Source organism: Grammomys surdaster, unplaced genomic scaffold (genome assembly GCF_004785775.1).
Source record: "Grammomys surdaster isolate TR1022 unplaced genomic scaffold, NIH_TR_1.0 126271, whole genome shotgun sequence".
NCBI classification, from domain to species: domain Eukaryota; kingdom Metazoa; phylum Chordata; class Mammalia; order Rodentia; family Muridae; genus Grammomys; species Grammomys surdaster.
Genome location: NW_021621071.1, coordinates 5,850,589 through 5,876,936, shown reverse-complemented (window position 1 = coordinate 5,876,936; position 26,348 = coordinate 5,850,589). Strand labels below are relative to the sequence as shown.

Genomic DNA, 26,348 nt, shown 5'->3' with positions numbered 1-26,348 from the left:
TATACATGTGTATGTGCTCATGTGTATATCTGTGTGTTTGTGGTATATGTATGTGCTCATGCATGTTTACATGTGTATGTGCTCATGTGTATATGTGTGTGTTTGTGGTATATATATGTATATGTGCTCATGTATGTATGCATGTGTGTATGCTCATGTGTATATGAATTTTTATGTACTCATGTGTGTATGCATGTGTGTGTGTATGTGTGTGGGCACATCTGTGTGAAGGCTAGAGGTTAACATTAGTTGTCTACTTTAATGACCTTTGACCCTACTCTTTGTAAGATCTCCCACTGAAATTAGAACTTAGTAATTCAGCAAGGCTACCAGTCAGTAAACCTCAGGAATCTACCTCCCCAGTGCTAAGGTATAGGTACTTTTTCCTATGCCTGGCTTGTTACATAGGAGCTTGGGATCTGAACTTGGCTTTCATGCTTATGAGGCAAGCACTTGACTGACAGCTGTCTCTCTAAATCTCTCACAGCATCTAAAAGAAAGGACTGTTTTCAGGATTTCATACATAGGCATTGTATCTACATTACTAACAGCCCTCCATTCTCTTCAACCTCCTCCTATGTCCCCACCTCTCAAATTCACTGTCTCTATTATTTGTTATTATGTGCATGTCCAATGTCATTGGATGGATAGTGCTAGGAAGCTGCCAAAGGAGAGGGGCAATTCATAGTTCTATCCCAGTGACCAGATCATCAAAACATCCCCAATGATGCAATTAGCAGCACTTTTATCTTGAGGGTAACCTTAACAGTTGTCTAGTGGGACCTAAGGCCTACCCAATAGGAGAGAGTTCATGCTTGGTATATAAACCTAGCCAACTACCCATGGCTGCAGAGACCATATAGACCTGGGATGGGAACCTACCCATGCCACTTTTCTAAGTCAATGTAACTTCTAACAGTGTGAAATGACAATGAAATCTTTTTATTTTGTCTTAGTTAGGGTTTTACTGCTGCAAACAGACACCATGACCAAGGCAACTCTTATAAGGACAACATTTAATTGGAGCTGACTTACAAGTTTAGAGGTTCAGTCCATTATCATCAAGGCGGGAGCGTGACAGCATCCCAGGTAGGGATGGTGCAAGAGGAACTGAAGGCTGCTAGGAGAAGACTGACTTCAAGGCAGCTAGGCTGAGGGTCTTAAAGCCCACACCTACAGTGACACATCCACTTGAGAAAGGCTACACCTACTTGAATAGGGCCACACCTTCTAACAGTGCCACTCCCTGGGCCGAGCATATACAAACTATCACCTACTTTTATAAGGTTGTACCATAAAGTCAAGACTGTAGGTTTGATCATTTTTATTGTAGGAAAAACTAAGGTGTTTAGTAATCTTATATTTTGCACAAGCCTCTTATCTATGATGCAAGAAACGGCCAAGGTTCTCAGAGCAATGATTCATCCATAAGCATCTAATAAATCTGAAAACAGACAGGAGAATTGAGCTGAGGTTGAGACAGCGGTGGAATAGACCTTATTTTTCAATTGCCATTTCTTAGGAGAGGCTTAGCCTTTGCTTTCATAGCTAGTACAAGTTATACTGTGTCTAAATAATGCTGATCAAAATGAAGAAAAAAAAGCAATTTGCATTGACCAGAAGACTACAATCAAATAAAGCCCCACGTCCAAACATGAGTAAGTATGTTTAGTATAGGAGGCTCTCAGCCTTATAAAATTAATTAGCTCACTAATGAAAGTTGTCTGCTGTCAGAATAACCAATTTACTGTTTTCAACAATCTACCCATACCAGTTTTCAATTAAGATTCAAAAAGTCCCGGTGAACAAGGAAGCCATAAATCATTTATGACTGTCCTACTTTCATGCGGTGTTCCACCATTTTCTAGCATGCTTTTTAATTTGTGAAAAATTAATGCTGAGGTTATTTTATGAAGATTATATCCGCTTCAGAGGTAGCTATTCTGGGAAGTACATTCTGAAGCAAAGCATTCCTTCCTTCAAATTTAGCAGGTGGACTCCTGAAAATATACAATTAAACTTCAATAGTTTATTTTGTTTAAATGGGATCTGTTGCAGTCCAGGGATTTCAGTGAACCAAGAGCCATAGTTTGCCTTTATTTATAAGTGGGTAGAGTATTTTTCAGGTATTTTTATTACTATTTTTCTGTTTAGAAGCTAAGGGCTTAAGTACACTCACACCTTGAAGAATGGCCAATGTCAAAAAGTCTCCAAATTGTGTTCAGAATAATTTCCAGGGACATTGTCCTGCCAACACTCAGTCCTCAGCTCCTTAGGTGACCTCGTTCACAGCACTGTTGTCCTACAAATATCTCCTCCCATCTTTGTTAAATTTCACTGCCAAAATAGGATCGTAAGTTAAAGCCACGTTCCAGGGAAATATTTTAGTCATAAAAGAACCCAACAGCATTTCCAAATCAAAGACAAAGGAGAAAAGTTTTTGTGTGTATACAAAAAAAGATAATTTTTATCAGCATCAATAATGGACATCTCTAGTGTAAGTTGCAGCTTGGAGCCGAAAACTCTCCTCCGACTCTTTGGCTATATTATTCTGTACCTTTCCTCTAGTATGTAACCAGAATGGCAACTTGTTCCTAGTGCCTAGCGTAACCAACCTGTCCAAGTCTCTGCTACTGTTCTGACATGTACCATTTCTCTTGGTTTAGATCTCAAAAGGAAGAACCCCAAGATGGTTAAGCTTGTTTCTTGGTCATGCTCTTTGAAACAGGCCATACTATAAGTTTCTGGTCAGCAAAGAATAAGGTGTCTTTGGTTCAGTAATTTTTTTTCTGGACCCCTCAGCTGCACCCAAGAGCATAACCAATATTATTGTTTCTCTAGTGTCTGAATGAAGACAGGCATCCATGCTGAAACTGTTTTTTTAATAAAATTACTTTTACTATGTAGAGTAAAGATGTAAGGTTCATTTATAGCTAAGTTCTCATAAATGCTGAATGACATTATAAATTCAACCATCATTACCATCATTTACTCATCCATGGAACGTCTATCCATCTCCGACCTGGTGACAGCTGGTGTCTAGGTGTGGAGATGAGGATAAAAAAGGTCTTATCTGGAATAAAACAGATCCTGAATATTAACTGACTGTTGTGGGATAGTTCTGAGAAGAGCGAAATGGTCCCCTCTTTCCCTCTCGGGATTGAAAACATTGCCTGAGAGAAAATAGAAAGAACACAGCCATGATGATTAGGGGTGTCTAACCTACACAGTGGATCAAAGGCTGGGAGTCAGGCTGAAAAGAAAATATCCCCATGCAAGAGTTAATCTGTAATATTAAGATGTTGAGTGACATTCTGCATTCTCTGCTCTGTTAAGGATATCTGAGCAGGCAGTCGTGGTGTGCGCCTTTAATCCCAGCACTTGGAAGGCAGAGGGAGGCGGATTTCTGAGTTCGAGGCCAGCCTGGTCTACAGAGTGAGTTCCAGGACAGCCAGGGCTATACAGAGAAACCCTGTCTTGAAAAACAAAACAAAACATACAACAACAAAACAAAAAACAAACAAGCAAAAAGGATATCTGAGGATTAACACCAAGTTTTCTGACATCTATAGATTGTTCTTCCTGACAAAATTGTGTGAACAAGTATTCCCTGTTATACAGGTTCATGATATGGTTTTGAACCATTATTGTAACCATAGCTATCTAAAGTACACGTAAGTGAATGAGGCCAGGTATATTCATTCTATTTGCAGAGAGTAGCAGCGACTATGGTTACCACACGGTTCCCTACAAAGCCTTACAAATGAGCAGCGCAAGGGGAACAAACAACAAAAACCTTCCAGCTTTAACTCCACGCCCTATTTCCTCAAGGACAGTAGGCGAGGAGCGTAGTTGCTGCTGACCTCCTTGCCCCGCTAGGTCTATACTACAGCCTGAATATCAGAAGAATGAGCAGCTGCTACGAAGCCCCAATGTCTTGAAGCCATCTTGACAACCAAAGCGTCTGCTGTTGTGGTGTTTGTTAAAGAAGGTTATCGACTGTGTGCCTGTAGTATGCTGCAGCCTGGGGACTGTGCAAAGACCAGTGATGACTTTTTTCACCGGGGCATTCACAGTGGCATTATAGTCTTGAGCAGAGAATCTCTAAGGCAGCAAGAATTCAGGGATGTCATCCTTAAAATACGAAAGGAAACCAAAGAAAACGGTAGTGGACAGAATGCTTCTTGGAATGGACCAAAGATGCAACTAAGGTGAGGTAGAGATGGGTAGTAGAATCTGGAATCTTAGTCTGACACCAGAGTTAAGGATTTGGGGATGCAGAGAAGGCACTCAGTGAATCAAGAAAGACCGGCCATTGGTAAGGTCTGTAGGACACGACAAGGCTGTGCTTTGAGGGTAAATAGATCCCTATAGACGTCCACATACGCCCTTAGCTCAAAGACTGAGGAGGTAACTCCCCAGACAAATGGTAAGAAACCTAGCAGCAGCTAACTCAGCCTCAGGTTTAGAGTCTGATAAGCTCACCTTCCTTCCTTTCAGTTCAGGAGACTGCCGTTAACTCCCTCTCCCGTCTCTCAGGAGCCTGTGCCTTCTTTTTTTTATTTTTGAGATTATAATATAATTATAATAATTATACTGTCTCCCTTTTCTTTTCTCCCTCAAAACCCTTCCATATACGCACGCTCATTGCCCTTCAAATTTATGGCTGCTTTTGTCATTAAGTGTTACTGCGTGTATATGAATATATACATTACTATATATAACTGGCTCATGCTATATAGCGCTACTTGTACACATTTTCAGGGATAACCATTTGACAGAACCTATCAATTGGTGTGCTCATCCTTGGCCGTGGCCATCTCTCTGGCTCCCAGCTTTCCTCAGTTGCCTATAGTTCTTTGTGTAGGGTTGCGACCTCGTGGGCTTTCCCCTGCCCTCTTTTGCATGGCTGTTGGTGTTATCCTCCATTTCTTCTTTATATTACAGATGCTAGAGTCTTCCTGACCCTTTTGACCTATCGTGGGATGTTGATAGAATTCTCCAGGCCTAGTTCTCTTCATCTTCGTAGGGAAAGGCACATAAAGTCAAATTTGTTCTTTTAGAACAAGGTTCAGAATCTCTGGCCCTTCCAGTGTAGAAATGAAATGTACACCATAAACCAAAATCGACACAGCATGCTGCAAAAGCAAATGACTTTGGATGGCATGTTCCATGATATATAAAATCATAATGTACTCCAGATATACATGTAATTATTCTTAGACAATTAAAATAAAAGTTAAGGGCTGGAGAGATGGCTCAGTGGTTAAGAACACTGGCTGCTCTTCCAGAGGACCTGAGTTCAATTCCTAGCAACCACATGGTGGCTCATGACCATCAATAATGGGATCTGATGCCCTCTTCTGGTGTGCATGAAAACAAAGCACACATGTACATTAAATAAATAAACCTTTAAAAAATAAAAAAATAAAAGTTAAGACTATATTTTGGAAAATTTAGCACCATTGCTAGAACAAATCTTGCTCTAATGGTGGAATTTTGTTCTGGACAAACTGTTAGATAAAATATATATTGCTGTGCTGGGAACTGATATTAGAAACGCATGCAGGCTAGACAAGCACTCTCCCACTGGCTACACTTCCAGATCTACAATATTTGACACTTCTGGGTGGGTTTTAATAGCCGCTATTGATTGATGACTACATCCTTTACCAAACCTATCTCATTTAGGGATATGTGTACATATATATATATATATATATATATATATATATATATATATGTAGTAGAGGGTCTCTTTTTTTTTTTTTTGGTTTGGTTTTTCGAGACAGGGTTTCTCTGTGTAGCCCTGGCTGTCCTGGAACTCACTCTGTAGACCAGGCTAGCCTCGAACTCTCGAACTCAGAAATCCACCTGCCTCTACCTCCCAAGTGCTGGGATTAAAGGCGTCTGCCACCACCGCCCGGCATAGCAGAGGGTCTCTTATCACCTCATGATCAAGGTATATCATGATCAGTAGGAAAACTTGTAGAGATTGGAGAGGTAGCAGTACTGGCCTCCAGAGTAGTTTCTGACCCTAATTTTGAAAAGATAGACCTCATTTGTCTGGACACTATAAGTAATGAAACTAAATTTAGTAACTTTGTTTTTAACTATGCACTGATTATTTTTATATAAATCAGACCTACAGATGCTCCATAAAAATCATGAACAGTGTTAATTAGAGTGAGAGATTTTTTTTTAAAGGTCATTTACTTTTTTAAGGTCACCAGAACTATGGATATAAGTGGGAATTCTGTCCAGCTATAGTGTTTTATTTCACACACATAAAATTGTTCTTATTTAATAAAAGGTCATATACCAGCATGTGAAATAGTCTTCATAAATATGAGGATGGTTAGCACATGGACAGTGGGAGTGTTTGTTTGAGTTCAAACTTATGATTATGACATGTTGGCCATTCTAAATGTCTTCCACAGAAAGGATTGCAGAGGTATCCTTACAATTGTTCATACAATTACACAATTTTTGTGATTATTTATTTATTGTTTTGTAGTGCTAGGGATTGAACCCAGAGTCTTACACATGCTAGGCAAATGTTCTATCACTGAGCCACATCCCCAGTCCTCTCCAAATAACTATTCCATTACTTTTAGGGAAAATACAAAGGTATGACAGTGACAATCCCTAAATGAGATAGGTTTGGAAGAGGATATAGTCGATCAATAATGGCTAGACGTTCATAAATTGTCAAGATATGGCAGCAAGATGTAGGGGGAGTGAATATCAACATGGAACACAGAGAATCCATTAGCATGTTATAATGGAGATCACTATCTTTTTCTAATTAGGTTAATAAGTTTCTCTTCTATGTAACAAATGAATTCTAAGACTATTAATGCCATAGGTAGTTTGGCAAGAGTATTTAGAAGCCAAGTTTCTTATTTGATCCTTATTAGTTAGGGATATCTTTGGAAAGCAAATTTTCCATGAGAACTGAATGACTGATAAAATATCAAGCGAACATAATAAATTGTACTCTTTAGGCTTCTCATTAAAAGTCATGTTGACTAATGTTCCAACATTTTGAACAAATATTGTCCATTGGGTTTTAAGTCCCAACTTCAAACACATATCGTAAGTAACTAATTAGGTAGTGTATAGGTGTAAAGGACAAGTAATTGGAGTCAGGCATATAAGCAATGACACTGAGATGTTTAGAAAGGGGTTAAGAAACATACAAAGCCAGCAGACCATATTATAATGATCTAAATCCTATAGAGGGGATCAATTATTTTCAGAAGCTTCTTCAAGAAACTAGAAAATCTCATCTACCTTATCTAAAAGTATAGCTATTAGTCATATATACTTACACACACACACACACACACACACACACACACACACACTGAAATGCACTGTTGCTTAAAATAAATACTGGGCACTCTAGCTAGTACTTGCTGGTAGAAACGCAAAGCACTGTTAACTTTTGGAAAAACAACATCATCATCATCATCAACAACAACACCTCAGGTATATGTTACTTCAACTTTGCAACCTCAGTTTTGAGAATCTTTTACGTAAAAAAATGAAACACGTCAGTACACCAATATAGGCTCAAAGATGTTGACAGTATTCTTTATAGGGCTCAGAACAAAGGTAGAAGCTATTTGAATTATGAACTATAGATGGATGTTTAAATAAATGTTGGTGCAAGCATACTACAAAAGGCATGTGCTGTTTTGAAATACCAATTATACGGCTGAGGTCACTAGTAGCAGAATGGATGATTGCCCAGCATATTCAAGGGTTTAGACCCAATTCCTAGCACCACATGTGCAAAAAATCACAGGGAGAGAAGATGGATTGCCGAGGAACTAATGAACACGAATGGAACTTGTTTGTTTGTTTGTTTCCTGACAGAGGAGAGCAAATGCAAGCAACAATTTGGCAGAATTTCCACTTCCATGATCAGCGAACATGTTTTAAAGAGACAATAATTCCAGCACCTTTGCATACTTTTGGTAGAAAAGAGAATTCCTCCAACTTTTCAGGAATAGGAACTTGGTAATATATTAAGGAGATATTTCTTGGATTACATAATATGTCTTTTAAAAATACAGCATATATATCATGCATATGAAAGTATAAATATGTATTTATGTGTAAGTTATATATAAATACACACATATATACATATATTTAATACTCATATATATATATATATATATGTATACATACAAGCATGCATTTTTCTTTTCTACAGCAATATACAAAAAGTTGAGTATCTTAGCAGTTTTCTGACATAAACATCAAATGCATATGGAAGTACACTTCAAATAATACGGAAGCCCATTGACTGTGAAGAAGCACAGCCATAGGAAACTCAATATCTACAGACCAGAAAAAGCTATCTAGGAGTAAGCTATATTATATTTCTATCAATACATATATATCTGTGAAATATTAAAGAAAGCAAGTTACTGAATATGGCTCAATTTTTAAAACAACAACCCCTAGACTACATATTTACTTGGAGACATTTGATGGAAACGTGGAAGCTTCCCTACACAGTTACAAAGCTAAGCATCAATTACCTAGGCTCTATGTCAAATCTTATCTTCTGTAAGAAGTTGGGGAGCTCCTGAGACTTGGATGACTAACACCTTTCTTCCCTTGTCTTCCTTCTAACCAGCAGCTATCTTAGCCGCTGTAAGTACAGCCGTAGTGCTATTTTGCTTCATGAAATTTTCGGTGGAAAGAGAGACCAGAGCAGGAAGCAAGTGACAGCAAGCAAACATATGGCACGTATTAGCACATCTTGGCCGATGGAAAAGATGTTTAGGTTTTCAAGAGCGAAGAGTGGAATGTAGATATTTCGTGAGAAGATAGCTCACGGCAACATGGAAAGCTGTCAGCAGCTAGTGGTGACATGTGAGGTCCAAGACTAAACTAGTGTAGAGGTGTCCAGCTTTGAAATGGAGAAACGGAATGCCAGTTGGATCAACAAACCCAGTATGCAAGCAGGGAGATGAGGTAATCAGAGACGGTTTGGTTTGGTTTTTGTAGCTATGTGAGCTGTGTGATCCACAACTCTTAGGGTGTGGTTTATCTAAACTACAGTGTAAAGGGTACCTTATGGATCTGAACGACAAGACAAAGATTTCTTTTTCAAGGCAAACAGTTCATAACAGTAGCAAAATTACAGTTCTAAAGCAGAAATGAAATACATTTTATTGTTGGGAGTCACCATAACATGAGGAACTGTGTTAAAGGGTTACAGCGTTAGGACTGCTGGTTTATCATCACCACCACCATCACCGTCACCACCACCGTCACCGCCACCGCCACCGCCACCGCCGCCTCAGCACCGCCGCCGCCGCTGCCGCCTGCACCACCATCACAACTGCAATAGCTGACATCATCACAGTGCTTTATGCATTACACAATTCACTGATCCCAGAAAGACCCAAATTAGGCACCCAGGCTAGATTCTATAATTCCCATTAAAAAGGAAGAAAGAGAGATTCAGAAAGATACATTGATTGTCCTCCCTCCCAAAGATAATCTGTGACAAAATACGCATGTGAACACGGCATCTGTTTTAAATTTAGTCTGTTTCCGCTGTCTCAAGTAGCGTCCATTGGCCATGAAGATCCATCACGGCTTAAGGGCTGGGTTGAAGTTGTAGCCTGCTGTACTACAAACCAAATAAATCATTATCCATATAATTTTTCTCTGATCAACTATATTCTCATTCTCTCTCTCTCTCTCTCTCTCTCTCTCTCTCTCTCTCTCTCTGCTGTGTGACAGTCACATCCCATTTGTCCATGCTGATGGCTATTTCGTTGGAATGACCTTTGTTTAGACAGAGCCTGTTACAGATGATTCATAGCGGTTTATAAAGGCGTATGTGATACAAAATGAAATCCAATAGAAAGCCAGGAAATGAGGAAATTGAATTAGAAAGTAAACCGATTGGAGAAAAGAAAACAGCCAGCCAGGAATGAGGTTAGTTCATAGAATAAATCAGGCACTCTATGTTTGTTAGAGGTTGACCACAGATTTGGCTCTCAGCTTCTCAACGGTCAAGAGAAAGAGCAAAACACAATTCCCGGCATTTAAAAGACATAACTTTAAGGCAACTAGTGGCTCAGGACAGACACAAGTGTAATTGGTATTGAGATCAGAAAGATCTATTTCCCACTGAGGCCTAAAATATTAGGGAGAGCAGCCAGCTTTCCCAAGGATCTTGCTAAATGTTAGGTACCTACCGTGCTGAACGATTCAACAGGATGACTATTGTTACTAACCCCTCCTCCCCCACAGTTTCTTTTTACAAATAGAGAAACTAAAACAAGAGGTGTTAAGTAAGTAGGTCACTGAAGTAAATGTAATCAGTGAGTGAAAGGATTTTCACGCGCAGCTTGGACAGATAACAGCAGACCAGGGGAGGTTTATTCAGGAGATAGGGAACAGGAGAGAGCAAGCAGAGAAGACAGAAGTGGAGGCCGGCCATGACCACGTGGAGAGAGGGGGAAGTGAAGGGGGAGGGGAGAGGGGACAGCGAGCCTGCAGGGGCAGGGTCAAGGGACCAAGGGAAAGAGGAGGGGCCAAGCAGCCCCTCTTATAGTGGGCAGGCCTACCTGGCTGTTGCCAGGTAACTGTGGGGAGGAGCATACCTGGCTGTCGCCAGGTAACTGTGGAGGTGGAGTTTAGACAGAATACTAACAGTGAGGGCAGATTTGGGATTCTAAAGGTTCTGCTGACTCCAAAGCTAGCCTTCTACTCACGACCTCTGCTGAGTAGCTGCACACGGATCCAATCCCTAAGCATCCTGGACTATTCACACAAATCCAATCCCTCTGGACTATTCACACGGATCCGATCCCTAAGCATCGTGGACTATTCACATGGATCCAATCCCTAAGCATCCTGGACTATTCACACAAAACCAATCCCTGATCATCCTGGACTATTCAGAAGGATCCAATCCCTAAGCATCCTGGACTATTCAGAAGGATCCAATCCCTAAGCATCCTGGACTGTTCACATGGATCCAATCCCTAAGCATCCTGGACTATTCAGAAGGAACTCTCATTACCCAACATAATACAGTCTCCAGTGCTCTCTTCTATCATACCACTGTCTTGTTCTCTTCCTAGCTCTAGGTGAGAATTTTCATAATCATTCATTTGAATCATATTGTTTGTCTGTTTCCTGTCACCTTCAGGGAAAACAGCTGCAACGATCTTATCGTGTTTGCTATGGTTTCTCTGAAGTGTATTTTCCAAACTATAATGCACAAGGCATTCAGGGTTATTTTGAATGAGTGAGTCTCTTGAGGAGCATGGTTTGAGTCTCTATTCAAACCTTTGCATTCCTGTTGTAGATAGAACCAGTTCTTCTTCAGTCCCCATGATTTATTTGATATACTACTCACCAGAAATCTATCATCTTTTATTTGTCTATTATCATCATTTAGATAGCTAAAGATTTTATTTTATTTTGATGTTTATAAAAGTTATACTTAAGACATAGATGGCAATATCCCTTGTTGCACGTAACAGATATTTTTTATTCATTTGCCTGTAAATAATGGTTGCTTGGATTTTTTTTTAAAAAAAACTTAAATCCAGAACTTTGCCTGACAGCTCATTCATTCAGTTTAGATTGTGCTAGTCACTGTCAACTACTCAGTTTCTAAAAAATAGAGTATCTTTAAAAAAAGAAAGAGCTCAAGTGAATGGTTTAAAACACAACACATACATACACACACACACACACACACACACACACACACATTGAACTTATTCTGAGAGAAAACACTAATACCAGTTGGCATATTTTCATGGAGATAAAAAAAGGATTATCGGATAGTACAACTTCTCTAGGTTTGAGGATTTCTTGAACTAGAGATACCCAAACATACCCAGAACCCCAATCTATTCTGGACAGTTGTTTGGTCCATGAACCTCCACTCATACTATGCTGATGTATAAGATCAAAATTGTGGAATTCCCGTCAGTTGGCTCTGGAATGCTTTCTCCAGAGCAGATTTTTGTAATCTTGGAATTTTCCCCATGAACATTTGACCTATCCCTCAAAGAGGTATCTTTGTTCTTTTCTTCTTTCTGTCTTTGAAGTTATTCTTTGTGTCTCATTGTAGCAGTTCAAAGACTAACTTGTGAAATGTAGGCTAGATGGAAAGGTATGGAGTCAGCTTGCTTTCTTTTTTCTCTGATTTTAAGAGATTCAATTATGGAAGCTTTTTTATAAGGAAAGAAACAACATGGATATAAACACTGAGCGAATTGGACTTTCTTCTTTCGAAAAACACAAATGTGGAAAATATCTAAAGTTTAAGATTCCTACCAATTTCTTCTGTATGAAAATATAGTCATAAATGACAAAAGTAAGACATATTTTAATGTTATCCTAACCCAGTGGGTATATTCAGTAGAGAAAAGAATCCAATGTGTTTGAAAGTGACTAATATAAAAAAAAAAGTCCTAAGAAAAGGGTTTTCTTCTTAGTCCTCAGAAACTGGTTAAATAAATGTTTTCTACATTTCTTTCTATTATTTTTTCTTTCTATTCTTCTTTCCTTTTCTTTCCTTGATTCCACCTTCCTGGTGCTAGGATAGCAAAGTGTGTGTCTCTGCAGGTGGTTCTTTCTTCTGAACACTGGACCATTGTTGTGATGTTGTGACCGACTTTGTGCTAGGTTGCTGGATTTGGTGTTTGGTTTATACAGATAATGCTATAGCCAATCTTCCCTAACTTGTCTCTGTGGCTTCTGCTGTGTCACATTATCTCTGACACCAACAGCTTTCTTTAGGAACTCTAAGAGCTAAATCTGTTCTCTCTTGTCCTCCGGGAGAAAGCAAAGAGAACCTGACTAGATGTTTTCTCATTCCATGTCTACATTGGTCTGGTCCTCCTGGAAGCAGTTTCCTTTAGGATCAGCGCCTCTCTCTATCACTGCTGGTCCCTAGACTCCTTGGACTGCATCAATATGATATATATTTGTTTTTAAAATGATAAATTTGATGAAGGCAGTGATTATAACTCATGCCTTAAATCCCTGCTGAGACTGCTGATTTTCTGTCATCTAGTTTCTCCGAGTCCCCAGAGTGCCAATAACACTCCAAGACAAAACATAGATCTTCCCTGATTATATTAAGCACTTTAGAGGGAAGAGATATCTAATAAGGTTAAGAAACCAAGCTTACTAAGATAGCTTTCCTATCAATAACACACCTACTCTTCCATAGTGACTAAGAAGATGGTTGAAAAGTGACCCTCTGACTTTCCTAAAATCATCTCCTGCATCCCTGCCCAAAGGAGGCTTTCTATCTCCCAGTGTCTATGAGTGCCAGATCTTAGGTTAATTTGCGGCTAGTTTGAGTCTCAGTTGTGTTATCTCGTATCTTGATGTTTAGCATGTGGGAGTGTAGGCACGTTGCTATGTTGTTATTGTTTATTGTGTGCTCACCTATAACACACTGCATACTGCGTTCTTCAATGTGTTTCCTCGAAGAAGCTCTGGACCTTTAGGAGGCGGGCACTTTCCCCTCCCATTTTTAAAGCAAACAAAACAGAATATGTCACAGAGAAAGTACAGGAAAGTACAGGTAGACCCAGTGTCAACACAGTATGTGCCATACTTTCTGGACACAATGTCAACATTTGTGCCCTGCTTACTACGTCAGTAGGCTTAAACACTTCCTTTGTTGAAGATTTGAGATCAGTGGGCTGGGGAAGACAACAGAAGATACAAATATGGACAAAATACAATTTATATGCATGCATAAAAAGTCACAGCTAAAATCATTGTTTTGTATACCAACTAAGAATTAATTTAAAAATCTATATAATATGCAGTTTCAATATATAGAGAGCAAAACTTTCATGGAGAAAACACCCTTCCCTGAGATAAGCTCATCAAATATTCCTAAGAATTGAGCAATTGCTATGAAAAGAATACTACATTAGTCATGCTTTATTTCTAATTCTCTATTTGGGAGTTATCTGCCTTAAGTTAAAGAATGTGGTATGAATATGTCAATACACTAAACTTCACTCTACAACTCTTGATGATTAATCTTCACTGTCAGTTTGACTGGATTTAAAATCACCATGGAAACACACTTTAGGTTACCAGGATATTTCCATATAGCTATAACTGAAAACCTCCCCGAGTGTGGGTAACATCCCATGGAGTGGGGTTCTAGACTGCATGAGTACCAGCATCCATCACTCTCTGCTTCCTACCTGTGTGCACAGTGTGACCAGTGGCTATAGGCTCCTGTCCCCATGACCCCCCTAGCATAATCAACTATCCAACCCAACTGAGCCAGAGTAATTTTTTCCTTACTTAAGCTGCACTCACCATGTGTTTTGTCACAGAAATGCCACATATGATACACTAAGGAATTGCCACCAGTTGCTTGAAATGAGGACTTACAAAGGTGTGTAAGTTAGTAAGAAAGTTAAAAACCCATAATTTTGTATATCAGATGACATACATGGGTTAAAATAACTTGTACATTCATACATATATAAGAATATATAGCCAGGCAGTGGTGGCACACACCTTTAATCCCAGCACTTGGGGGGCAGAGGCAGGCAGATTTCTGAGTTCAAGGCCAGCCTGGTCTACAGAGTGAGTTCTAGGACAGCCAGGGCTACACAGACAAACCCTCTCTCAAAAAAACAAAAAAGAATATATATTAATCCTTTTATCCATCTCTAGCTGTGTTACATTAATATTTAAATACATAGAATTATTTTAATTCCTTTTCTTTTTTCTTTATGTTTTCCAAATATTCTATAACTTTATGGACATTTCGTACAGACACACACAGATACACACACACACACATATATAGACACAAACACACAGATACAGATGCATGCATACACATACACACACACACACACATATAGACACAAACACACAGATACAGATGCATGCATACACACACACACACACACACACACACACCCCTTTTGTAACTGGAGCAACATAATGTTAATTTACTCTTTTTCCACAAGGGAACTTGGTACAATTAGGCAGCAAAGTTTCTTTTTAGTACAATAAACTATTACACCAGGCCTCCTAAAACTTCAGCCATCCCACCGTTGAGTGTGCCTGACCTAAAACAGGCAGGTGCACTGAGTGGTCCACTGTGGTGACCTCACATGCGTGGTCCGCTGTGGTGACATATCATCTACATCGCTGAAGTCTAGCGTTTAGCATTTTCAAAGGTTGTTCCAGATCCTCCTTGCTGCTCTCATGGTTAGAAATGGAGAAAAGCAACAGATGGCGCCCGTGTAACTGTCAGGATGCCAAGCTCGAGAATGGAACTTCTACTTTGAGATTATTCGGTAAGGATAGAAGAATATCTGTGGCTGCATGAGCGAGCACACAGCTTCACAAAACACGAAGATTCGGGATCAAAATGGGAGTAACGTGAGCTCTTAAGGTTTAATAGATAGCATTTACGTTAGGTTAAGGGCAAATGTTTAACCGAATTTCTGAAGCAGATTACAGAATTTCTGTTTCTAGGCTGTTTCACAATTTAAAATCTGATACTGTTCCATCTTTCAATATTTGTGGATCAAGTCCAGTAGCTGTGAATTCTGGGATCAAAATAAGCAGCCACCAAACACTTATTTGGCGTTTGTCTTACCAAAGGTTACTGATATAAAATGAAAGGTTCTAGTTATTTTTGATGGACTTAGCTTTTATTCAATGTGGACAGAAAAAAAAATAAAACAAGAGCACATGTTGAGGAAACCACTGATATCTCACAGTGCAAAAGGCTTTTTTTTAGATTAATTTGTTTATTTTATATGAGTACACTGTCACTCTCTTCAGACACTCCAGAAGAGGGCATCAGATCCCATTACAGATGATTGTGAGCCACCATGTGGTTGCTGGGAATTGAACTCAGGACCTCTGGAAGAGCAGTCAGTGCTCTTAACCACTGAGCCATCTCTCCAGCCCCCAGAAAGCTCTTGCTGGGCCTGCCTCGTCATCTGGGATCAATCCTTGGAACCCGTAGAAAGGTGGAAGGAGAGGACCATACCACAGAATCATCTCTGGCTTCCAGAGGCTTGCTGTAGCATGCTTGCCCCCAACACATGCACATACATGCAATAAAAGAAAAGAAAATGACATGAATAATGGCCCGTGAATAAGTACTAAAGTTATCTTATTCTCTTGATAAAGTCTTGACTTACAAGCTTTGGAACCCCTCTTTTATTATCAGATCTTTTTTTTCTTTCATCCAGAAGTCAGTGCTTAAACCCATTAGTTACTTTAATAGATGCCGGAGATACAGGAAAGAGGAGATAGAAAAATCACAGCGAATTAGAATGTACATTTTAGTCACGGGATAAATAAATGAATAACTGGAAAATAGTAAGTAGGCAGCCAGAAACACTGTCAATTAAGCGGTACGCAGGATGGTGGACAGGGGGCATCTTTGGAAGCTTTATTTATTTATTTTTAAACAGAGAGACGTTTCACCCCGTGATGTGTTTCTTGTCATTATTTCACTTCTTATATGAGCTCAGCTATCTTTGTGATTTCACCTCTTCCGTTCATATACTTGGATTTATTTATTCGAGTTGTTCTTTATCAAGCCTTCTTGCATTGTCACTTCGAAAATTAAAACGTCAAAATTACATTGTAGACTTTGTCTTTTTATCATCATAGCATTGTAGACTTCGTATTTACTCTTTTGACTTCTGACTCCTTTTAGAGATTAAATTATGCGATTTATTTTGATCATATTTACCTTCTTCCCAAGTCTTGCCAGGTCTACCCCCGTCTCCCTATCCACCCAACTTTATTCCTGCCCCCAACATCCACCCTGAGTCCAATTTTTGTTGTTAAAGCTCTTAGGCCACACCCTTAAAGAAAATGGACCACTGCCTCCTCCTTTTCCAGCAGCTATCAAATACCAGTATCGTCTCAGCTACAGATGAGACTTTTTTTTGCTAACCTTTGCCTTCCGCTCTGGGATTTTGATCTGGTCTGAGTTTGTGCAGGTCTTCTTGTAGGTACTGTCACCACTTCAGTGAGTTCGTATGTACAACCTCCCTGCTGTTTACAGAAAAACCACTATCTGCTTGGAGTCATGGTAATTAAAAGGCTTTCAAAGGCCTGCATTTTGCCTACCATTAGCTCAGGAACGAGCTCAGACTGTTGCTACCCTCTACCCAAGCCCTGTTGCTTTCAACTCTAAATTCACGTGGCCTTAAGAAGTAAACAGGCTGCGGGAAGTTTCATAGGTTTGAAACTTTGGTGGGATACAATGCAACAGTCCTGATGGATATCACTAAAGCATAGATCACCCTGTTTTATAACGAGCAGCTTTGACTTTAGGATGAATTCTCAGCACCTTGTTCCTATGCCGGAGTGAATTTATTCTCTTTCTGAAGAATTTCTGGGGAGGTTTCAGGGCGGCCTTTGTCATCCATTCTGAGTAGAAATGCTTCCTGGTCTGAAGCTCTGTCTCTCTGTTCTCACTGTTTCTTGAAGGGGATAACATGTTTTCGTCAACAGCCTGCACGTAAGGCTCAGGGTACATTGATGGAGAAGGAATAGAAAGACTGTAAGAGCCAGAGGACCAGCAAATTTGCTGTGAGATGGTGTCTTCTAAACATGTCAGAAGCTATGTCCCAAAAATCTCAGCAACATGACTGCCTAAACATGAGCTGAACATGGGCAGCATGTTCATGCTAACATGCTAATGTGGATGGAGGAAGTCCATGGGGCATCAACCCTATGCAAAGAACTACAGGGAATGAAGGAATGAGATGGGCGGAAACGGTCTTCCCAGGAGAGGAGCACAGCAATGGTTATCCACCGCCAAACAGTCATCACGAAAACCATATACATACGAGTGACATTATACAGGCGGAGTAGGTGGTATTTATGTACTTAGGAGTACAAGCACATACATATATACGCACACACTCGTATCAATTTAATTAATAAAATATGAGATGATGAATTTGAAAGTGAGCATGGAGGGGTATATGGGAAGATTTAAGAAGGAACAAAAGGAGGGGGGATGATGTAACTATATTATAACATCAGGAATAAAAGAAATAATAAAAAATAAAAATCCATATTATCTGGGTTACCACACAGTAAACTATTTGTGGTGTGTGTTCCACCTTTGCTAGTTTAATAGTGTTCAAATTGGATTACAGGTAGCATCCCCTCCTAAATGTGGCTCATAGGGCTTTAGGGGAAGCTCACGGAGTAGATCCTATCTGAGGTTTAAGTTGATGCAATGAGTCCAGTCTTATTGTCTGAAGCCCGGATGTTATTGGAAGTTGTGAGACATTCCGTCTGTCTAAGTCCGATCCTGCAAGGATAGATCGAGTTTAAGAGAAAGAAGATGACCATTCTGAGAATGAGCTACCTCAGGGAAAGCAGAGCTGGGAGATGACTCTCATGTTTCAGGCCCGTACTCAACCATACCTAAAGTGTAATGTCCTGCAGAAGTACTCATTCTTCAGCCAACACATTTTGCTAGCTTGTGTTGAATTTTTTGTCAGTTGAAACAAAGTATCTATAACTAATACATCTTCCTTGACATGGAGGAACGTTAGCGCTGTATATATTGATCATTCTATTTTGTGGAGCACTCACTGTACTAGTGTAAAATTGTGACTACGTTAATCTTCCTATAGAAAAAAATCCAATTATTTTCTATATCATATGTACTGGCTGGTTCTGTGTCAACTTGACACAGCGGGAGTTATCACAGAGAAAGGAGCCTCCCTTGAGGAAATGCCTCCATGAGATCCAGCTATAAGGCATTTTCTCAATTAGTGATCAAGGGTGGGAGGGCCTGTTGTGGGTGGTACCATCCCTGGGCTGGTAGTCCTGGGTTTTATAAGAAAGCAAGCTGAGCAAGCCAGGGGAAGCAAGCCAGTAAGTAACATCCCTCCATGGCCTCTGCATCAGCTCCCGGCTCCAGGATCCTGCCCCGTGTGAGTTCCTGTCCTGACTTCCTTTGGTGATGAACAGCAGTGTGGAAGTGTAAGCTGAATAACCCCTTTCCTCCCCAACTTGCTTCTTGGTCATGATGTTTTGTTCAGGAATATAAACCCTGACTAAGATATCATATAACATGGTAAATGTTACACATTTCTTTCCTGTAGTAAAGCCATGATGATAGAGTTCTCAAAACCTATAAATCTCATCTAAGGATTAGTAATTTATTTACGAAATGAGCCTCATCAGCTGGTCAGAAGAACAAGCTGAAGTGTGGCTCTAACCACAGTGATATATTTTAGATGTCACTGAAAGTCTGTAAAGTCTAAAGACTCCAATAGTCTTGCAAGTTAAATTTCTTAAAAGAGAATTTGCAAAAAAAAATCGGCCATACAGCACATAAAGACAGGAAAAAAAGAAAATCACAGACAAATTCATCCTTGATGAATTTAAATGCACAAAAAATTTCAATGAAATATTTGCAAACCAAATCCAGGAACACATCCAAAAAGCCATTCACCATGATCACAGCTGAGACGTGGGGACGGTTCAATACACGTTGATCAGTGATTGTTACAAAATACGTAAGTGGAGTAAAGGACAGAAATCACTTTGTTATCTCAGTGGAAACAAACGGCTTTTGGAGAATGCAACATCCTTTCATATTAAAAGGCCTACAGAAACTTGGAATAGAGGGAACATATTCCAGTATAACAAAGGCTTCAAACGGCATGCCTATAGCCAACATTATATTAAATGGCGGAACATCTCCTCATGAGTCAACGAGGAAACACTTAAGTCTTCCAAGTACAGAGACTAAGTGGCTGACAGTGTTGTCATCTGTCACCCTCCATCCAGGTTCAGGGAACATGGAGAGAAGTATCGAGACATTTTGTCCTCTGGATTTGACCTGGCTGTTACACACACAAACCCATAGCAACTGAAGTTGCTTGCACAAGACCTATACTACAACAGGACAGTTAAAAATTCAAACATAGTGATGGTGAGTGGCAGCTCCTGAGGCTTCATTCTAGAGCTACTGGTAGGTGGTGGCTTCTGGGGTGGGGTGGGGGAAGCCATTTCTTTTTGGTGAACGGCCACTGATAAGTTGTCCATGCTCTCCCTCATGGATAGCCTCAGAGCCATACGCACCTGGGTACCACTAATTGGACTCAGTGGGCTAAAAATTGAAGATGAAAGTGGAAAAGAAGACAAGAAGTTGTCATGAAGATACTTGGGGATGGGCATCCAGAGTAGAACTGGAGGGAGAGGACAGGGTAGACACAAGAAACAATATGTGTGTTAGCGTGTGCATACACACATGCACTCACACATACATATATATACACATACACACATATATGTGTATAAATATATGTGAAATGTCCAAAGAATAATTAAAATATATTTTTTCAAAGAAACTGTAGAAAGTCCACCCAAGTGCTGGTCTGGGTAAGAAAGACCAAGAAAGAAACCACAGGATTCTAAGGATCTCATGAGGACATCATACGGAAAGAATGTTTTGGCTTCCAGAGATTTACCGCTGTCTTAATGTAGTAAGGAAAAACTCCCAACATATCCTTCTTTTTCTGTCTCACTGTTTTAGCTTCTCCAAGTTTTTTCCCTTCTATACACCAGGCACACTCTGTGAAGCAGGCTGTGACTGCCCTAGCCCCGTCTCTTCTCACTCACCTATAGTAGCCCGTGTCACACTCCACAGATCCACCTGCTCCCAAGGTTCTCAGGCTTTTGTCTGGTTATACTGCTGTTGACTCAATAATGCATGAAGAGCTGGAAAGGCCTGGGCCTGGCTCCACCCCACCACTTGCCGCTCATGCCCCTGTGGTCCTTTCTTCCTGATGAACTGCTCAGGGGCCTGACAATCATCCTGGGAATCCAGTGATGGGAGCCATAGAGTTTCTAGTGCACGCTCGGCTAAAGCCTATCTGTCTTACCTCAGAACTGACTTGAAACCCTCCATTTTCCCCTCTGTGTTGTATTTGCTCAGACAACAGCATCTTCATGGAGTTTCTAGAACGTAATTATCATTCGTTGGGATAAACACATTCATCGTGTTGTGCTTTCCATAGAACAAATACACTATAGATTTTCCTCAATCACAGAAGAAAAAGGAAATAGATAAATTTCGTTTGTGGACAAATCTCTTTAGGAATTTTTTTTTGTGGCCCTAATTAGAAATCTGGAAGGAGAGGAGGTGCCCATCATTCTTAAAATTCTCAGTATAAGCCCCATTGCCAATAACCTCAGTAATAGGAGCATGGACTAAATATTAGAGGACAAAATAGAAATTGTTCCCATCTGTCTGGGAACTCTTAGAAGTTACATATACATTTCAGAGGTCTAGTATAGCGTTTACCTATTCAATAATAAAGCATTTCAGGCATTTACTCTGTCAAAGGGACTGCTACGTATGGATATTGCTCGTCTTACATGTATAAAACCACACAATAATTCATCAGTATCACTGAAATATTCCCTAAGGAAAAAAAGGGCCAGATCAGTATTTGTGCACAGTGTCTTTGTGTCGATTGTGTTGATTTAGGTGTGTTTTGAACATAGAAACATGTGTGTAACTCTTACATGCACAACATACAAGTTACACTATCAGGGCCATCGAACTGCTGCTGAGTGTATTTTTTCATTATCTATTATCTATTCTTAAATTGCTTTTCAGGAAATAATGCCCCACCAACCTGCTGATCTTTATATGCATGCCACATATTTTTAAAGCATTTTAGAAGCTTTTAGAAGCATTGGCACATTATCGATTTATATGAAGGCTAACCTCATCTCTCCAGTTTTCCCAGGAAATTACCATCCCATAACAATGTAAGTAGTTCTATAAAACAGTTCTGGCAATCATGGTTGCGATTAGCTTGCAAAAGTTAATATATGAACCATGGGTGTTTTACACAATTGGTTAGGTGCCCACTGAGGTGCAAATATTATAAAGGCTGCTTAGGAACCGAGTTTTGTTTGTTTTGCTTGTTTTCATGTTTAAGGAAGAGTCTAAGTAACCCCAAACAGTATCTCCAACTCCAACCTTAGGTAAATTTCATTTTTAAAGTTATTTTTGCTACAGGTTAAACAGAATTCATGCAGCAGAGGCACTTTTTGTCTCTGTATCATCATCCCTCAAAAGACAAATCCCTGTTTCTTCATAAATCCCTAAACTATGCATAGCCTAAAAGTAAACTGACCTTTCAGAATTTCTAGTTTATGACTCCTATTGTCTATAATATGAAATTAACTAGATAGTATGTGACATTGAAAATGGACCAACCTTCCTGAACTGTAACACATAGTAACATAGGCCTTGATGACTAGGGAACTACAATAACCAGTAGCATAGGATGCCCGTTGCCAGATACAGAGACACCGTTAGCCTCGCCCATCCTCACCACACAGACAGGCACATGACACCCTCATAACATCTGCTGGTCTTAAAGAGAATTGTTTCAGTCTTACAGGAGATCAAACAACCTACATGAAGAGCTCTTCTTATGTCCCCATTTTGTGACTCCTATTATTCCCTTATTTTAATTCCTGGCATCTTCCCCCCCCCCCCAGTCATTTCTCAAGCATGAACAAACACTGTCTCACTTATCTCTTTTTCTAGAAACTCTAAATGACACCTGGGTTACATAAATACTCAGTATTTATTAATAATGTCAATGAATGGATGCCTGTTTAGTATCATTGGAAAAGACTATATATATGTATACTTATGCACATATATATATATATATATATATATATATATATATATATATGCAGTTGAATTTAATCATGCTTTGAATCAGAGTTATCACAAAATAAACAGTTTCACTGAATTACATTTGCCCCAAAACCAAATTATTTGAATTTTAACAGAAATTGAAAAACATTTAATTGCAGATTTGTATGAGTTTCTTGCTTTTGTTATAATTTTAAAATGAGAATTTAAATTATTTCTAAATACAGTTTGGCATTTCAGTTCATGTACATAGCATGTGATCATCAACTATTTTGAAGGATTTATTTGGTTATGTGGCTTGGGTTGGCTTTGAACTCATGACAATCCTCCTCAAACCAGTGAGAGAGAGAGAGAGAGAGAGAGAGAGAGAGAGAGAGAGAGAGAGAGCATGGTATACAAAGAGATTTAACCACAGAATGAATTTTCATATAACATTTCCTGTTGTGGGAGATATTTAAATCTCCAACCCAAATATGACCAATCAATGAAAACACAACTCAGTAATTATGAATATATTCTGTAAGCCTAGATTGGGCAGATACCCCTACACTACTCTGTTCCCCAGCTATGAGACCCTTATAACTTGAGGGTTTTCCAGACCCTGTGTCTGTCCTTCTACCTCCCGCTTCCTAGTCATCCTCTGTCGCCCTCTCTCTCTTCCCTTCCCAGTCGTCATCGTCTCTGTTGTCTGTATCTCCATCGTCTTCCTCCTCCATTGTCTTCCTCCAGTCGTCCTCCCCCCTGCTCTCTTCCCACCATCCTTTATATCTCCACCTCCCCTTCCTCTGCCCAATCACTGGCTACGGCCTTTATTTTACAAATTAAGATGGGCAGAAGGTTCACTAGAAATCACCTGTGTAATGACTCACACCTCCTCTGCAGCCCTTCACAGGAAAGGGGAATTAGCATCAAAATACAGGCAGGGCTGGGACTATCCACAACTTGACTTCCACTGCTTGAGAAACTCTAGTTGGGTTATCTACTCTTCTGGGATTATGGTATCATGTAAATGTTGATGTGTGCCCAGGGATATTAGGAATATTATTATAGATCACTGCCTTCCAACCAATTTTATTTACTTCGGTGACAGAACACTACTCATTAACCTCCCCCATAAGAACTCTCCGTTTCAATTGTCTCTTCTTTTGTTACAACCTGAGTCAAGAGAGTCTTTGGCAATTGCTACTTATTTACACAAGCTGAGAATAGGCCTATTCTTTAAGAATGTATTACACAGAGTGCAGGAAGCTCTATATAGGATAGAGTCTGCTGTAATAGTAAAGCCTTCCTAATATAATGTTTATGAGAAGATGACATAGAAAAATCTTATTTCATGGGGGAGGGAAATAATGAGTAGCAAAGAAACCATATTAGAGAATGAGAAATTCCCTGGTAAGTAACCATTGAGACCTAATGCTGTGTTCACAATTAGTCTCTCTCTCTCTCTCTCTCTCTCTCTCTCTCTCTCTCTCTCTCTCTCTCTCTCTCTCTCTCCTAATATCAACCACAGAGAGGAACACCAGCACTAGTGCTAATATCAGCCTCAGCATCATTATCAGCATCAGGACCAGCATCAGGACCAGCATCAGGACCAGCATCAGGACCAGCATCGGGATCAGCATCAGCACTGGTTAACTTGGTACTCACCACCACAATCACATTTGCTGCTGGAATTGGGAGATTTTCTATTTCAAGATCTTGACCAGACGCAGCCAACAGATTAAGAGACGGGTCATATGCAGGTCTAGGAAATGCTGAATTAATAATCTGGTGACGTTTGCTTATTTGAACTTCGGAAGGGGCGTGGTAGTTATGTTTATATGCCTCTTGAGCGATTTCCAGGCTCTTCTTAATGTCTTGTGAATGGTCATAAATGAACACTGGCTTCCAACTCTTCTTTTGGCGAATAGCCAAAAAGTGATCATTATTTCCGGAAAAACACCCTACAAGACAAGAATCAGAAAGTAATAAAAGATCCTACCCAGAAAAACATATAGAACATATATATATATATATATATATATATGTATATATATATACACACATTTGTGGGTATGCATGCATGCATGTATATTTTTGTGTATGCATTCATGCGTGCGTGCTGTGTGTGTGTGTGTGTGTGTGAGTGTATGTCTGTATGTGTACATATGTGTGTATGTGCCTTTGGATGACAGAGGTTAACACTGGGTATTTTCTTCAACAGTTCCCTATCTTGTCTTTTGAGACAGAATCTCTGTTTGAACCTAAATTCACCAATTCAGTGAGACTGGCAGGCTATCAAACATCAGGGGTCCTTTTGTCTTCCCAGAGCTGAGTCTATAACCGTGCTTCCCAGTCCTGACTCTTTGGGGGTGTATTGGAGACCTAAATTCAGCTTCTCATTCTTGAGAAGCAAGCATTTCACTGACAAAGGCATCTCCACCATGTCCCTTCCTTCTTTTATCTAAACCTACAGCATTGTGCTGGATTTGTCTGGTGTCCTGTCTGGGTGTCCTTGTCAAATACTAAATATATTGTTTTAAAGCCCTTTCTGATTTTGTTGATGACCATATACCATATAATTATGGTATATAGAAATTATTAATATACAAAAATTTTACCACATGCTGATTGCTTTTTAGCAGATTAGGTTTAGGTAACCAAAGGCAGAAATCAAGAGTGTGCTCATGACAACAATTTTTTAATTGTCTGATAGCACCCTTACTCATTGTACTGTAATATGATATGTGTGTATGTGTGTATGTGTGTGTGTGTGTGTGTGTGTGTGTGTGTGTATAACCTTGCTTTTGCCATTGGTAATGACTTAGATATGGTTGATGCAGTAGAAGTAGGATATAAAAACCATATGTTAAGAGCAACGGCATAAAAGAATTCTGCTCTCTGGTAAAAAGGAGAATACTGTGGCAGTCTCTGAACTTCTGAGTAGCAGAGAAACAATTTTCAACCTTATTATAGCTGTTGCCATTATAAATGTATTAGTTGTAGCAATTGAGCCTAAATACTAACAAGTATGTTCATTATTTCTCCTGTTAGACAAATATTCTTTGAATTTAATATCTGCTGCTTTCCTTAGTCAATAACCATAGAGGAATATAGATATTATATCTAATTTAAAAATTATTGTCTGGTTAATCAACACATTGAAAAAGAAAAAATACAATCTACTTTTTGATATAAGAAGAGGGGAACAGATTAAAACATAGTGTCACTAGCAATCTAGGTATCCCGGATTTGCCTGTAGCAAAGTAACCTGCATAATTACTTCTGTATTTAGCATGACTTTTGTAGACAGTTTTTCTTTTATCTTTTATTCATTATGTCTTGCCAAGACCTAAAAGTTGTTTTTGTAAATCTCAAATACTAACCTAATCATCACTAACAACCTAATCATACTAACTAATACTAATCATACTAATCATACTAACAACATCATCACCATGTTCAATATAGTCTTCATGTTCACAAACTGTAAGGTCTACTTCTTGGTAGGACACTATGTCTGAAGTTAGAATTCCAGGCTTATTTAAGCACAGAATATGTTTCCCTCTCATCAACAATCTTTAAATGGGCAGTCTTAGAAGACTTCAACCAGGGCAAAAGTGGA

At 39.4% G+C, this 26,348-nt stretch overlaps 1 protein-coding gene across 1 annotated transcript in view; it reads right to left on the bottom strand.

The window, feature by feature from the left end:
* Positions 1–26,348, bottom strand: part of Ptprr (protein tyrosine phosphatase receptor type R) — a 239,909-nt gene that overhangs the window by 185,389 nt on the left and 28,172 nt on the right. Inside the window, exon 2 of the mRNA XM_028759010.1 lies at positions 24,392–24,687. Coding sequence (XP_028614843.1) covers positions 24,392–24,687 — 296 coding nt within the window. The remainder of the gene's footprint in view (positions 1–24,391; positions 24,688–26,348) is intronic.